Source organism: Prunus mume, linkage group LG7 (assembly GCF_029339155.1).
Source record: "Prunus mume cultivar Tortuosa linkage group LG7, ASM2933915v1, whole genome shotgun sequence".
In the NCBI taxonomy this organism is placed as follows: domain Eukaryota; kingdom Viridiplantae; phylum Streptophyta; class Magnoliopsida; order Rosales; family Rosaceae; genus Prunus; species Prunus mume.
In genome coordinates, this window is record NC_142704.1 from 8927043 (window position 1) to 8942250 (window position 15208).

General features: G+C 35.4%; 1 protein-coding gene across 1 annotated transcript; it reads right to left on the reverse strand.

Moving 5' to 3' along the window:
- Positions 1-12517: 12517 nt before the first annotated feature.
- LOC103338451 (uncharacterized) lies at positions 12518-15009 on the reverse strand. Its single transcript, XM_008241653.3, has 3 exons — positions 14524-15009; positions 13688-14110; positions 12518-13430 (listed from the first exon to the last, which is right to left on the reverse strand). The coding sequence occupies exons 1-3, from the start codon at positions 14908-14910 to the stop codon at positions 12912-12914; spliced, it is 1329 nt and encodes a 442-aa protein (XP_008239875.2). The 5' UTR covers positions 14911-15009; the 3' UTR covers positions 12518-12911.
- Positions 15010-15208: the final 199 nt, after the last annotated feature.

Sequence of the window (15208 nt, forward strand, 5' to 3'; positions counted from 1 at the left end):
AGAAAAGTCACCTTCATCATCCTTGCCCCTTGTACCATATGTGAAGACACGTACTTGTAGATTTTGTGATGCATATTAGTGCATGTTGAACCCATTAAACCTACACCACAAGGATGTCACAAGAAGTCGTATTAATGTAATACGAAGGGACAAAAGTTCCTCCCAGTGTGAAGATAAAAGTTGCTGATGAAAATGAGGCAACGATGTTGCTCGTGAGAAATATGTTGCGACATTGCTGCTGATTTGGAAACATGTTACTCAACCAATTTAATGAAGAACTAATATATTACATTTTCACACTGCATCGCACTGTGTGCGAACGATAACGAATAGGCAACTTTGATGTCGACATACATGCCGAGTGGAATAAGATATTTACAAGTTATGTATTTTTTATTATATTGCTTTTAGGTCAACTTTGATGTCGACGTACATACCAAGTGGAATAAGTATTATGTCGAGGATTTATTTCAAAAGATCTATCGAGAATTCAAGTATGAATTGCATGACTACTTCCAGTCTTTTGAATCAGCTGAACATGCTAAAGAGAACACTCCCAAGCAGATGATAGGGAGAGACAGATCACAATGACTATATTTATATGCACAATTTCAATCTCCCGACTTTATGATATTAAATATCCAACAGCTTCGACAAAAGCTCCTCCGAGTGTGAAGATAAAAATTGTTTTTGAAAATGAGGCAGCGATGTTGTTTGTTAAAAATAGGTTGCAATGTTCGTGCTGATTTGGAAACATGTTAATCAACCAATTTCACGAAGAACTAATATATTACATTTGCACATTGCATCACAACGTATGCCAACGATAACGAATAAACAACTTTGATGTCAACATATATGCCGAGTGGAATAAGGTATCTATAAGTTATGTATTTTGATTATATTGCTTTTAGGTCAACTTTATTGTCGACGTACATGCCGAGTGGAATAAGGATTATGTCAAGGATTTATTTCATAAGATATATCAGGAATCCAAGTATGGATTGCATGACTACTAAGTCTTTTCAATCAGCTAAGCACACTAAGGAGAACCATCCCAAGAAGATGATGGGTAGAGCCATATCACAATGGCTATGTTTATGTGCACATTTTCAGTTTCGAGTTTATGGTATTAAATATGTAGTTTACAATTCCCTAACATATTTCGTATAAAAGTTCAAATGTTTTGACTATACATATATATTGTATTAATATTCAGTTTACTTATTGTAGAAGCGATCAAAAGCCAATAAGGAGAATTAATCAAAGGATATGTATGATAATCATGGCTGGAGCAAAACCATTTTCATTGCGCTATCAAAAATACATACAAATAAGTTTGATAGCGAGAAGAATAGTACTTATTTAACAATTTTAATGAGTGATAGTATAAGTATATTTGATTAACGATTTTAATGACGACAATCATACTTATTTGAGTCTCAAAACCGCTTAGCCAAGATTTTGTTGACATAATGATGACAATCATACTTATTTAAGTTTATGTTATAGCTGACCTACAATTAACAATAATGAAACATTGAATATTTAACATAATACTTGGCACACTCACAGTTATCTCATCCATAAGGTCATTTTCTCTTGTCTTTAGGAACGTCACCCTAATAAGCATGATCTATCGAACATTTTTTCCAAATAATTGCCCAAAGATGTGAATGGGCCAATAAGGAGAATCAATTAAAGGAAAAGTATGACAATTATGATTGAAATCTATCGCACACACAAAAATCGTGCATCGACTACAAATAATTGTTAAATATTGAATATCGATATTTTACTGCAATGAGGTTGAGACACGAATTTTTGGCCTTCATAATGAGGATGTTACAAGAAGCTCCTCCGAGTGTGAAGATAAAAGTTGCTGATGAAAATGAGGCAACAATGTTGCTTGTGAAAAATAAGTTGTGATGTTACTATTGATTTGGAATCATGTTAATCAACCAATTTCAGGAAAAACTAATTTATTACATTTACGCATTGCATCGCAATATGTATGATGCTTCATCTGCTTTTTGGTTCAATTTACTTTATTTGCACTAGATGCTTTATGCATAGTTACAAAGTAAACATACATTCATATGAAGAGGTAATTAACATTAGCTTAATAAGTAATACAATGATATCAATACCAAAAATTCCAGTGAAAGAAAATGAGTACACAAAAATGCCCATTCATGTGCGACATCTCGATCAAGTATCTCCAATGGTGAGTTGGCTAAAACCTCTCCTGTTGATGGGAAAAACTCGAAAGTATTTACAAGTTATGTATTTTTGATTATATTGCTTTTAGGTCATGTTTGTTGTCGACGTACAGGGCGAGTGGAATAAGGATTATGTCAATGTGCACATTTTTATATATTTGTTTCAAAAGTTCAAATATTTTTACTATACATATATGTTGTATTAATATTCGGTTTACCTATTGTAGAGCGATCAAAAGCCAATAAAGAGAATTAATCAAAGGATAAGTATGACGATCTTGCTGGAGGAAAACCATTTTCATTGCGCTATCAAAAATACATAGAAATATATTTGATAGCGAGAAGAATTGTACTTATTTAAAAAATTTAATGCTTGATAGTATAAGTATGTTTGATTAACGATTTCAATGATGACAATCGTATTTATTTAAGTCTCGAAACCACTTAGCCATGATTTTGTTGACATAATAATGACAATCATACTTATTTAAGTTTATGTCATAGTTGACCAACAATTAACAATAATGAACCATGAGATATTTAACATAATATTTGACACACTCATAGTGATCTCATCCATAAGGTCATTTTCTTTTGTCTTCAGGAACGTCATTCCAATAAGCATGATTCATCGAACATTTTTTTCCGAATAATTACTACAAGTTGTGAAAGAGCCAATAAGAAGAATCAATCGAAGGAAAGGTATGACCATCATGATGGAGCAAAACCATTTTCATTGCTCTATCAAAAACACGTAGAAGTATGTTTGATAGTGAGAAAAAAATTTATCGCACACACAAAAATCGTGCATCAACTACAAATAATTGTCAAATATTGAATATCGATATTTTAATGCAATAAGGTTAAGGCACGAATCTTTGGCCCTTCATAACAAGGATATTACAAGAAGTCATATTAATGCAATACGAATGGACAAAAGCTCCTTCGAGTGTGAAGATAAAAGTTGTTGATGAAAATGAGGCAACGATGTTGCTTTTGAAAAATAAGTTGTGATGTCACTATTGATTTGGAAACATGTTCATCAACCAATTTCAGGAAGAACTAATATATTACATTTGCGCATTGCATCGCAATGTGTGCGAATGATAACGAACATGCATGATGCTCCATCTATTTTTTGGTTTAGTTTACTTTATTGGAATTAGATGTTTTCTACATAGTTACAAAGTAAAAATAAATTCATATGAAGAGGTAATTAAAATTAGTTTAATAAGTAATACAATGATATCAATACCAAAAATTCCGGTGAAAGAAAATGAGTACACAAAAATGCTCATTCATGTGCGACATCTCTATCAAGTATCTCCAATGTTGAGTTGGCTAAAGTCTCCCATGTTGATGGAAAAAACTTGAAAGTATTTACATGTTATGTCGAGGACGTGTGGAATAAGGACTATGTCGAGGATTTATTTCAGAAGATATATCGGGAATTCAAGTATCAATTTCATGATTACTTTAAGTTAAGAGGCTCTAATTGCTACTCCAACTTCTGCCTATTTCTTCACCATAGCAGCATGCTTCTGACTAGCAAGATGAGAATTGAAAATTGTCTGACTATTGCACATCACATTGCATACAATACACGTTTTGACCGCACCAGCTGTTGCTCCTCCTGATATGATCTTTCGCTTCTTTGTCTCCAAATCCTCCCAGAACCCTTGGCTCCTGGGTTTTCCATTGGTCAAATTATTGCATTTGTTGCAGCTGATGGAACATTTGAGGTTGAGGCACTGCCTTTATTCTTTAACTTTTCAAATTGCTCCAAGTTCTTCTGATGTTTCTTTCCAACTAGGTGTTTGATGTAGGTGTCATTTATGTTACAATTGACTTTACAAACTTCACACCATGCAGACTGAACAAGTTTGATTTTATTTGGATCTTTACTCCAAATGCCAGTAACTTTGGATTGAACTGCACCAAAATGTGGGCCAATATTTGGAGCCACTAAGCTAGCCTACATAATGGAAATAGTAAAAGTAAGTAATATATTAATAATAATAAGAAAGTTAAAAAGTTAAAAGGAAGATAAATAAGGCCCACTTGAAAGACGCATATAAGAAAACATTGAGAATCCAAATAATAACATAAAGAATGCAAGATCCTCTAGATGACTCACATGATACAAGCAAGTGTATCCAAAATCACTCATAAAGAATTGAGGGCACCTAAATACCATATCACAGGTGAAAGAAAAAAAACCAAATACTGAAATGCAGACACTATGGAAAGATATATGGCAAAAGTGACAGAATAATCTTAAAAGGAAAGTTGGTTAAATTGTTATTTACATGAGCCTTGTGCCTTTTACCAGCCAGGTGCTTAATGTAAACTTCTAGGCTATTGCAAACAACGTTGCATATTGTGCAAATTGTACTTATTTAACGATTGTAATGCTTGATAGTATAAGTATGTTTGATTAATGATTTTAATGACGACAATCATACTTATTTAAGTCTCGAAACCGCTTAGCCATGATTTTGTTGACATAATAATGACAAACATACTTATTTAAGTCTATGTCATAGTTTACTTACAATTAACAATAATGAACCATGAGATATGTAACATAATACTTGGCACACTCACAGTGATCTCATCCATAAGGTCATTTTCTCTTGTCTTCAGGAACATCATTCCAATAAGCATGATTCATCGAACATTTTTTCCGAATAATTACCCCAAGATGTGAAAGAGCCAATAAGAAGAATCGATTGAAGGAAAAGTATGACCATCATGATGGAGCAAAACCATTTTCATTACTCTATCAAAAACACATAGAAGTATGTTTGATAGTGAGAAAAAAATTTACTACACACACAAAAATCATGCATCAACTACAAATAATTGTCAAATATTGAATATCGATATTTTAATGCAATGAGGTTGAGGCACGAATCTTTGGCCCCTCATAACAAGGATATTACAAGAAGTCATATTAATGCACTACAGAGGGACAAAAGCTCATTCGAGTGTGAAGAAAAAAGTTGTTGATGAAATGATGTTGCTTTTAAAAAATAAGTTGTGATGTTACTATTGATTTGGAAACATGTTAATCAACCAATTTTAGGAAGAACTAATATATTACATTTGCGCATTGCATCGCAATGTGTGTGAATGATAATGAACATGCATGATGCTCCATATATTTTTTGGTTTAGTTTACTTTATTGGCACTAGATTCTTTCTGCATAGTTACAAAGTAAAAATAAATTCATATGAAGAGGTAATTAAAATTAGTTTAATAAGTAATACAATGATATCAATACCAAAAATTCTGATGAAAGAAAATGAGTACACAAAAATGCTCATTCATGTGCCACATCTCTATCAAGTATCTCCAATGGTGAGTTGGCTAAAGCCTCCCATGTTGATGGGAAAAACTTGAAAATATTTACATGTTATGTATTTTTGATTATATTGCTTTTAGGTCACGTTTGATGTCGACGTACATGGCATGTGGAATAAGGACTACGTCGATGATTTATTTTAGAAGATATATCGGGAATTCAAGTATGAATTGCATGATTACTTTAAGTCTTTCGAATCAGCTAAACATGCTATAGAGAACCCTCCCAAGAAGATGATGGGAAGAGACATATCACAATGGCTATGTTGATGTGCACATTTTCAGTCTCCCGAGTTTATGGTATTAAATATGCAGTTTACAATTCCCTAACATATTTGTTTTAAAAGTTCAAATGTTTTGACTATACATATACATTGTATTAATATTCAGTTTACTTATTGTAGAGTGATCAAAAACTAATAAGGATAATTAATCAAAGGATATGTATGATCATCATGCTGGAGCAAAACCATTTTCATTGCGCTATCCAAAATACGTAGAAATATGTTTCATAGCAAGAAGAATTGTACTTATTTAACGATTTTAATGTTTGATAGTATAAGTATATTTGATTAACGATTTTAATGACGACTATCATATTTATTTAAGTCTCGAAACCGCTTAACCATGATTTTGTTGACATAATGATGACAATCATACTTATTTAAGTCTATGTTATCGCTGGCCTATAATTAACAATAATGAAACATTGAATATTTAACATCATACTTGGCACACTCACAGTGATCTCATCCATAAGGTCATTTTCTCTTGTCTTCAGGAACGTCACTTCAATAAGCATGATCCATCGAACATTTTTTCCGAATAATTGCCCTAAGATGTGAAAGGGTCCATAAAGAGAATCAATCGAAGGAAAAGTATGACCATCATGGTGCAAAACCATTTTCATTGCTCTATCTAAAACACGTAGAAGTATGTTTGATAGCTAGAAAAAAATCTATTGCACACACAAAAATCGTGCATCAACTAAAAATAATTGTCAAATATTGAATATTGATATGTTAATGCAATGAGGTTGAGGCATGAATCTTTGGCCTTCATAACGAGGATGTTACAAAAAGTCGTATTAATGCAATATGAAGGGACAAAAGCTCATCCGAGTGTGAAGATAAAAGTTGTTGATGAAAATGAGGCAATGATTGCTTGTGAAAAATAAGTTGTTGATGTTACTATTGACTTGAAAGCATGTTAATCAACCAATTTCAGGAAGAACTGCAATATGGGTGAACGATAATGAACATGCAACTTTGATGTCGACATACGTGTCGAATGGAATAAGGTGTTTTCAACTTATGTACTTTTGATTATATTGCTTTTATGTTAACTTTGATATCAACGTACGTGTCGAGTGGAATAAGGATTATGTTGAGGATTTCTTTCATAATGTTTATTGGGAATTCAAGTATGAATTGTATGGTTACTTCAAGTCTTTGGAATTAGTTGAACATGCTAAGGAGAGGCTTTCTAAGGAGATGAAGAGAAGAGACAAATCAAAATGACTATATTTATGTGCATCCCGACTTCATGATATTAAATATGCAACCGCTTCCACAAAAGCTCATCCGAGTGTGAAGATAAAAGTTGCTGCTAAAAATGAGGCAGCAATGTTGCTTGTGAAAAATAAGTTGCAATCTTGGTGTTGATTTGGAAACATGTTAATCAACCAATTTTAAGAAGAACTAATATATTATATTTGCACATTACATCGCACTGTGTGCAAATGATAAAGAACATGAAACTTTGATATCAACGTACATGCCAAGTGAATAAGGATTATGTTGAGGATTTATTTCAAAAGATCTATCGGGAATTCAAGTATGAATTGCATGACTACTTCAAGTCTTTTGAACCAGCTAAACACGCTAAGGAAAACCCTCCCAAGAAGATGATGGGGAGTGGAAAATCACAATGGCTATATTTATGTGCACATTTTCAATCTCCCGAGTGTATGGTACTAAAAAACCAGTTTACAATTCTCTAACATATTTGTTTTAAAAGTTTAAATGTTTTGACTACACATATATATTGTATTAAATATTCAGTTTCCCTATTATAGAGCGATCAAAGCCCAATAAGAAGAATTGATCGAAGGATAAGTATGAGCATCATATTGGAGGCAAATCATTTCATTGCGCTATCAAAAATACATAGAAGAATGTTTGATAGTGAGAAGGTTAAATATGACCATTATGCTCAAGACTAGTTGGGGAAGGGAGGTTAGTCAAGGTTGTATGAATAACAGTTCATCATCAAGGGTGCTTGATTTCAAAGGTATAGAAGTGGTGGTATTAGAGGATAAGGTTCACAAAAGTGAAGTCAAGACAAGGGATGATGGAGAGAATGTTGTTGGGTCGGAGGGAACCAAAAAGATGCTTCTTACCAAGGTGGTCATCGATGGGACTCCAATGTGGGTGGAGCTTGACATAAAGGTTAAAGAAGACGGGTATCAACAACAAACTCATAAAGGGGTTCTACTTGAGGTGGAGCCTTCATCACAAGCAAGGTCTGAGCCTAAGGTATCTATTAAATCATCCCCAAGTTTTGGATGGATGGACAAAGGAGATTCAACTACGTTTCGGAGTGCTTTGGGGAGTATGAAGAGGGAAAGTTGGATGGGTGTTTGATGAAAAGAAAGACGTTAGTTCATAAATCCAAGAGCAAAGTTGGTGGCTACGTGGGGATTTATAGAACAAGGGTTGGTATGCAATTTGCATACCAAGGCGTGTCAAGAATTCAAGGTTCTAAGAAGATGAGAAGTAAGGAGCTCGACATAGAGGATCTCTTTTCTACACAGGAGGTTTAGGTGGCCCAAGTATAGCATTGGGTGGAGCACCTCCTCACCTGAGGTACGTTGATGCAAAAGGTTTCTTGCCATTGTGCAGCTCTTGGGAATTACTAGAACGGTTTCCAAGAGGTTGAAGAGGTTATAGGGATCAACTATTGTTCATAGGTGATTGATGGTTCGCCAAGGTGAAGATTGCTGAAGTTTTGGCTCATCATGATGTGGGAGGAGGAAGAGGAACCAATGGTCACAAGGATGAAGCAGCAAGGAAGGAGAAGAAGTAGCAAAGAGGCAACAACACAGCAGGAGACTGGTTGCTTTTGGCCGATGCTCAAAATTGGCGTCTCTATCTTCAGCTATTGTGAGAGCTAAGGGGGTTCAAGATTTTAACCAAAGTTGTTCTTACATACTAGTGAATTTCTCGGTTGGATTGCCAAGAGGACATAAGCACAAGGACGAAACCTTTTTAAATCTTTGTGTTCTTGTGTGTTTGTTTTCTCTCTTCAACGTGCATGTGTTTTATTCTCAAATGGGTTTATATGTGTGTTGTCATATAGTCCATCAACGACAATATCTTGTAGTGTTTTCGCACAACAAACAGAATACTCGTTACTATGATCTTTGTATTGTCTCCTTGATCTAGGAATGAAGTATTTGAAAGCAGAAGATTGAAGAGTCAGAAATTCATAAAGAAAAAAATCTTTACTTTTTATCGTCCAATGAACAATTAATGCTAGTTTATGACACAATTCTAAAGAAATATTTTTCTAATCATGTCAAAAGTTTTCTGGCTCTATCTTTTTTCTAATCATGTAACTGTTGGAAGATTTCTTTCTTTCTTTTTTTTTTGTTGGTGGCTTTTTTTTTTCTTTCAAACTTTGTTTTAAATAGCAAGATGATTCTATACCTAGTTCTGATGAAGCCATTCTTATGTAAATATCTTGCCCATTTATATTGGAATATCTTATATCAATCATATCGCTGAACCACAACAAGCACCCCCTTCCTCCATCTCAGATATCCAAAACCAAATTTGCAAAAGCGATGCAAGAGCAGTTGTTCATGCACATCATCTCGCATTCTTTGAGGTTCATACTTGTGTTATATTAGGATTGTTCTATACTTGGCAATTTTACCCCAAAGTACTTCTTAAAGATGTCTCCAGTGCAATTCAGTTGAGTCTTTCTCACACAGCTATATGACCAATCCACCAAGTCCCAGTTTTGTTGAAAGTCGGGTATAAATCCTTTCAAGCAGCTACATACTGGGGACTTGGTTTCCATCACTCCCAATGTAGCTCAGCCCAAATCCATCTTGAGTTAACGCCAGCCTGATAAGGGTTGAGCTGTTGAGAAGCTTATAACCATAATATACTTCATCATCATTATCCAACACAAATGATATGTGTACGAATGGTTTGGATTTAAATTATGCATCCCACTAAATTGGATTCCATTCCATGGTGCAGTCCGATATTTTATAACAAAACCCTCCCTCAGAATTAATTCATGGTATCCATCAGGACCAAGTTGATATGTATAATTTCCTTGAGAAGGATCCTAGGGCTTTTCCAGGGTGTAAGATGCCATTTAAAACTTGTGATTTTGTTCCTAAGAGCATCCACAATGATGGTTTCTATTTCTTAGCTAAAATTTAGCTAAAAATATAAGAAAGATATTTTATGAGCTCTCTAAAAAAATTCAACTCCAACCATACTCCCTAATTTGGAGAGTCATAAATGTTATTACTCTTTTTTGATTGGTCCATCTCTATTAAAAAATAAAACAAAAAATAGTTAGCATTAAATAAAAGTTTGAAATACTCATTAAATAAAGCAGCATTAAATTATAGGGAGCCACTAAGAATCATTTCTCTCTCCTCAAATTTAGGATCACCTAGAGAACTCCCTATTTTAGGAGGTTGATAGGGAGTATGGTTGGAGTTGCATTTTTACAATTCATCTTTAAAATTTGTCTAAGGAGGTGGTTTAGGGAGCCCATTGTAAATGCTCTAACAAGCTTCATACCTGGTATTAATGCATCACCTGGGTAATCAAACTCTTCTATAAAATATTATCACAGTAATTATGACCATTGTCATCTATCACAACAAGATTCCAGAATCCAAAAGCTGTGCCATTGGATTATGTGCAGAACTTGATGTGTTGGAAGACCAAACTGTAGTGTTCTTATGGTCAACAAGGCCAAGAATTCCAGGGCTGCGCACCTTGAGTACACCTAATGAACCAGTGAGGGGTGTGTTTCTGTTGGCAATCCATACATTGGTGGTAACCGATATCTTCTTGTACAATATGGCCACATACCAGTTTTTTGAAGCACCAAGACTGAAAAATTCAAGCTCAAAAGTTCTGCCAATTGAGACTAGGAAAGATGGAAGGTCAAATACATCTACAATTTTTTTTATTTTATTTTTCCCTATTAAGACTTTCATGATTAAGGAGGGCCTCATATGTTGGCCACTTCTAGATCTAACAATGTAGTTTACTTGAGTTAATTGCCTAGCGTTGAGTCCTTACTGCAATTATCAAGTTTGAATTTTGATTGGTAATATGAATATGATTGTGCAAAGGGGAACATAGTTCATGCGAGACTTTCATAAGGCACATGAAAAGGAATTAAGAGCTAGAAAATTTTACACAAAAGACCCCTCCTTTTTAATCTCTTTTAATGTTTATACATATGGTATATGAAAATTTTATGTTAGTCTCGTCCAAATAATCAAACAGGGATACAGGAAAATGCATGGGAAACAATTTAGTGCAAGTTCCTCACGTTGCCCCATGTAAATGCGATTCCTTTTCTCTACTGACATGCTTGCATATTTTATCATTGCTCAATCTTTCATTGGAATGGTCTCTCGGAAATTCCACAGCCACAAACGTTAGAGCTGAAGCCGGAATACCATGTAATCATCGGGATGCTACCTCTGAACCTTGCTTCATTGAGATGCCGGAGAGCAGCAAAGGATTTTCATTGATTTTGCCCGCTTCAGATGTGTCCTCTCACTGGTAACAGACACACTGAGAATCTAAACCTCAATACATGTGCTTTCTAACTCAGCAATTCTATGTAAAGATGCTTGTTCAATGCAAGCACGGCGCTTACACTCTTCTTCAAGCAAACCTGTCATTCGGTATCTGAGCTCAGCCATTTCTTGAGCTAGATCCTTTGCTTCTTCCTTTGCCTTCAACTTTTCCTCTTTCAGTTCTTCCTAACAACCATAAGTAATGTAACATTTAGAAGATATAATCAACTTAACAAAACCTCAAAACTCTGAAAGACAATAACCTTAATTACAAAATAAACTTAACCACTCGCAATACAACAATAAGCACTCTTGCTCTTGCAAGAGGCCAGAACTCATACATAACACTTCACATCCCACAGACCACTAGCCTAACTACACCCACATGCCCCACATTCTCTTAACACAGAGACAGTAGATGTAAGCTCTACAGACTTCATGACTGGGAGACAATTCAAACTTATCCATAATCAAATAAGTAATAAATTGGTTGAGAACCCCTACAGGTGAGTGAGTGAGCGAGGGAGGGCTAGCAGCTAAGTGAGATACTGGTGGTGCCCCTGTTAACACCCACATTGGCAAATACGATATGCAAAGAAAATATAAACATTATCCTGATCAACCCCAAGCTTTGGGGTTGTGATTCTTTCAACATGTCTTTTTATTTCTTTAGCAGCATACAAATCAAGTATTTTTTTAAGTAAATAAACATATAAATAAGGCAGTAATTGGGAATGAAATTTAACAACTTCCACAAGGTAACAAGATGGCAACAGCAAGTCAAATAAATATTATTAAACCAAAATTCCGTGAGAAGTATGCTCTAGTTTAAAAACAAGCAGTAAAACCGAACAAATCAAGACTCCAACCAATACAACGGAAGGGGAATGTATTGGCACAACTATCTCAAGATGCTTGTTATGACATAATTCACTGTCAATTCTTACGTATATAGCTAATCCATTACCAATATATATTTTGTGTCACACAATATCCTGTTTGGCTAAAGGTTAGTCAGCTTGGAAGGTTGTTGGCTGACATGTCATTATGGTTAGACTGTTAGTGTAATCCATGTGATTTCTGCGGCAGTATAAAGTCTGTAATCCCATGTGTATTGGTTTCATTCAATTCATTCAATGAGAAATACAGAAATCAAAAGGAAATATTTCTTCTAAATTCCTCCCTATGAATATTCTAGAACTCTGTGTCTTCTTCCTTCAACTCTGTTAGCATATCCAAGCAAATCTTCTCTCTTCTGTTCCAAACAAGCCATCTTCAAAAATAGACCGAAAAAATACAAGGATACAAAAATCACACCTCTCTACATTTGTCCCAATTTGTAGGAGTCCTCAACATCAAATGAGCTGTGCTATTGCTGTTGGTGCTGCTTGAAAATTGTGCAAAAGTAAGCTATACAACTCCACCAATAAAGATCTTTGAGCCATAATGAAGATCTTCGAGCCAAATTCAGGTTTCAAGAAGCGGTTATTTGTTGACAGGCTCTGATTGCTACTCCAACTTCTGCCCGTTTCTTCACCATAGCAGCATGCTTCTGACCAGCAAGATGAGAACTGAAAACTGTCTGACTATTACACACCACATTACATACAGTACATGTTCTAACCGCACCAGCTGCTGCTCCTCCTGATATGATCTTTCGCTTCTTTGTCTCCAAATCCTCCTCCGGCTGGGAACCCTTGGCTACTGGGTTTTCCATTGGTCCAATTATTGCATTTGTTGCAGCTGATGGAACATTTGAGGTTGAGGCACTGCCATCATTCTTTAACTTTTCAAGTTGCTCCAAGTTCTTCTGGTGTTTCTTTCCAACTAGGTGTTTGATGTAGGTGTCATTGCTGTTACAATTGACTTTACAAACTTCACACCATGCAGACTGAACAAGTTTGATTTTATTTGGATCTTTACTCCAAATGCCAGTAACTTCAGATTGAACTGCACCAAAATATGGGCCAACATTTGGAGCCACTAAACTAGCCTACATAATGGAAATAGTAAAAGTAAGTAATATATTAATAATCAAAAAAGTAAAAAAATCACAAAATAAGATAAATAAGGCCCCCTTGAAGGACACATATAAGAAAACATTGAGAATCCAAATAATAACATAAAGAATGCAAGATCCTCTAGATGACTCACACGATACAAGCAAGTGTATCCATAATCACTCATAAAGACTTGAGGCAAAAGTGACAGAAGAATCTTAAAAGGAAAGCTAGTTAAATTGTTATTTACCTGAGCCTTGTGCCTTTTACCAGCCAGGTGCTTAATGTAAACTTCTTGGCTATTGCAAACAACGTTGCATATTGTGCAAACCACCATGGAATCAACCGCTGCACCACCATTCACAATCTTACGTCTCTTTGTTTCCAATTCTGCACCAGCAGCCACACCTGAACCCCCAAATATCACTTGCCCACCTACACTGCTTGTTTGGCTTGGCAGACTAATATTGTTCAGAACATTAGAGGCTGTGGCAGTGGGATTATATTGCATTCTGATTTTTTTCTGGTGTTTCTTTCCCAATATGTGTGCCTCATAATTTTCTTTGCTACTACAACTGATATTACAAACATCACACCGATTTGTCCCATTGCTATTCCACAAAGAATTTGAAGTGGTGGGCACTAACAAACTCTCATTCAGAGACTTGATAGACTGCCAACAATAAAAAATGGTTTTCAATGTGACTTTATATATTGTAATCGTACATATACTAAACAATGCAAGCATATGGGAAAACTTATGAATGTCTGAATTAGACATGAAACATACTATGAACATGCATCATAAGAGTATTAGGATACACAGTCCACGAGTGGATGCACACATAATACACTTAAATGACCTAAACTAAACTGAGTAATGCGAAAATGGAGCAATGATTTTGAAAAGAAGACATCCAATCTAATTTTCCACTACTACAGCACCACTCGATACACCACATAAACACATCAAAACCCATAGAATAGGATCACAAAACAAATACATCACAACCCATTTAGGGAAAAGAGCCCAAGAGTTATATTATGCACCAAAAAACCGAACTTGAATTGAAGAAAGGCACTTACAGCTTCGTGTCCAATGGGTTCAGCTTGTTGGATAGCCCCATTCTGAGAACCAGCATTTGGGTCTTCACCAAATGGCGTTTGAGCATGGAATACAACGTGGGTCCACGAGTATGAGCCTGAATTGGCATTTGGTTCAGTTCCAGGCGGGCGAAGGGCTGGATCGAAGGCTACTGCAGAGGGAACCACTGGTGGAGGAAACAACCAACGTTGGTTACTGTTAGGGTTTATGGTGTTGGATTGATAAGGAATGTGATAGGTGAAATTGGTGGAATCTTGTGAAGGATTGAACATTTGGGAGTGTGACTTTGTAGTGAAGTTGGAATTAGGATTAGTGTATGATGGGATTGTAGCGTGGTTCGTTGAAGAAGGTGTTGGGTTTGCACGCATGGTATCTGGTGCTCTGGAAATGTAGGGAGTGAAGTTGGAATTAGGGTTAGTGTATGACGGGATTGTAGTGTGGTTCGTTGGAGAAAGTGTTGGGTTTGCAGTAATAATATCTGGTGCTTTGGAAATGTAGGGAATGGGGGTTTGGGTTGGAAAAACCCTTTCAACAATAGTTTGGGCTACTACTTCAAAGTTCAATCATTTGGGCTATAATTTGGAAAACCTTTTCAATAACAATTTGGGCTACGAGTTCAAACTTCAATAATTTAGATGTAAATTTTGAGGGACCAAGATTTTCCAA

Coding starts and splice junctions, on each gene's coding strand:
- LOC103338451 (XM_008241653.3), bottom strand. CDS start 14,910: ATGCGTGCAAACCCAACACCTTCTTCAACGAACCACGCTACAATCCCA. Junction 14,111..14,523: donor AACCCATTGGACACGAAGCT/GTAAGTGCCTTT, acceptor TATTGTTGGCAG/TCTATCAAGTCTCTGAATGA. Junction 13,431..13,687: donor GTAAAAGGCACAAGGCTCAG/GTAAATAACAAT, acceptor TCCATTATGTAG/GCTAGTTTAGTGGCTCCAAA.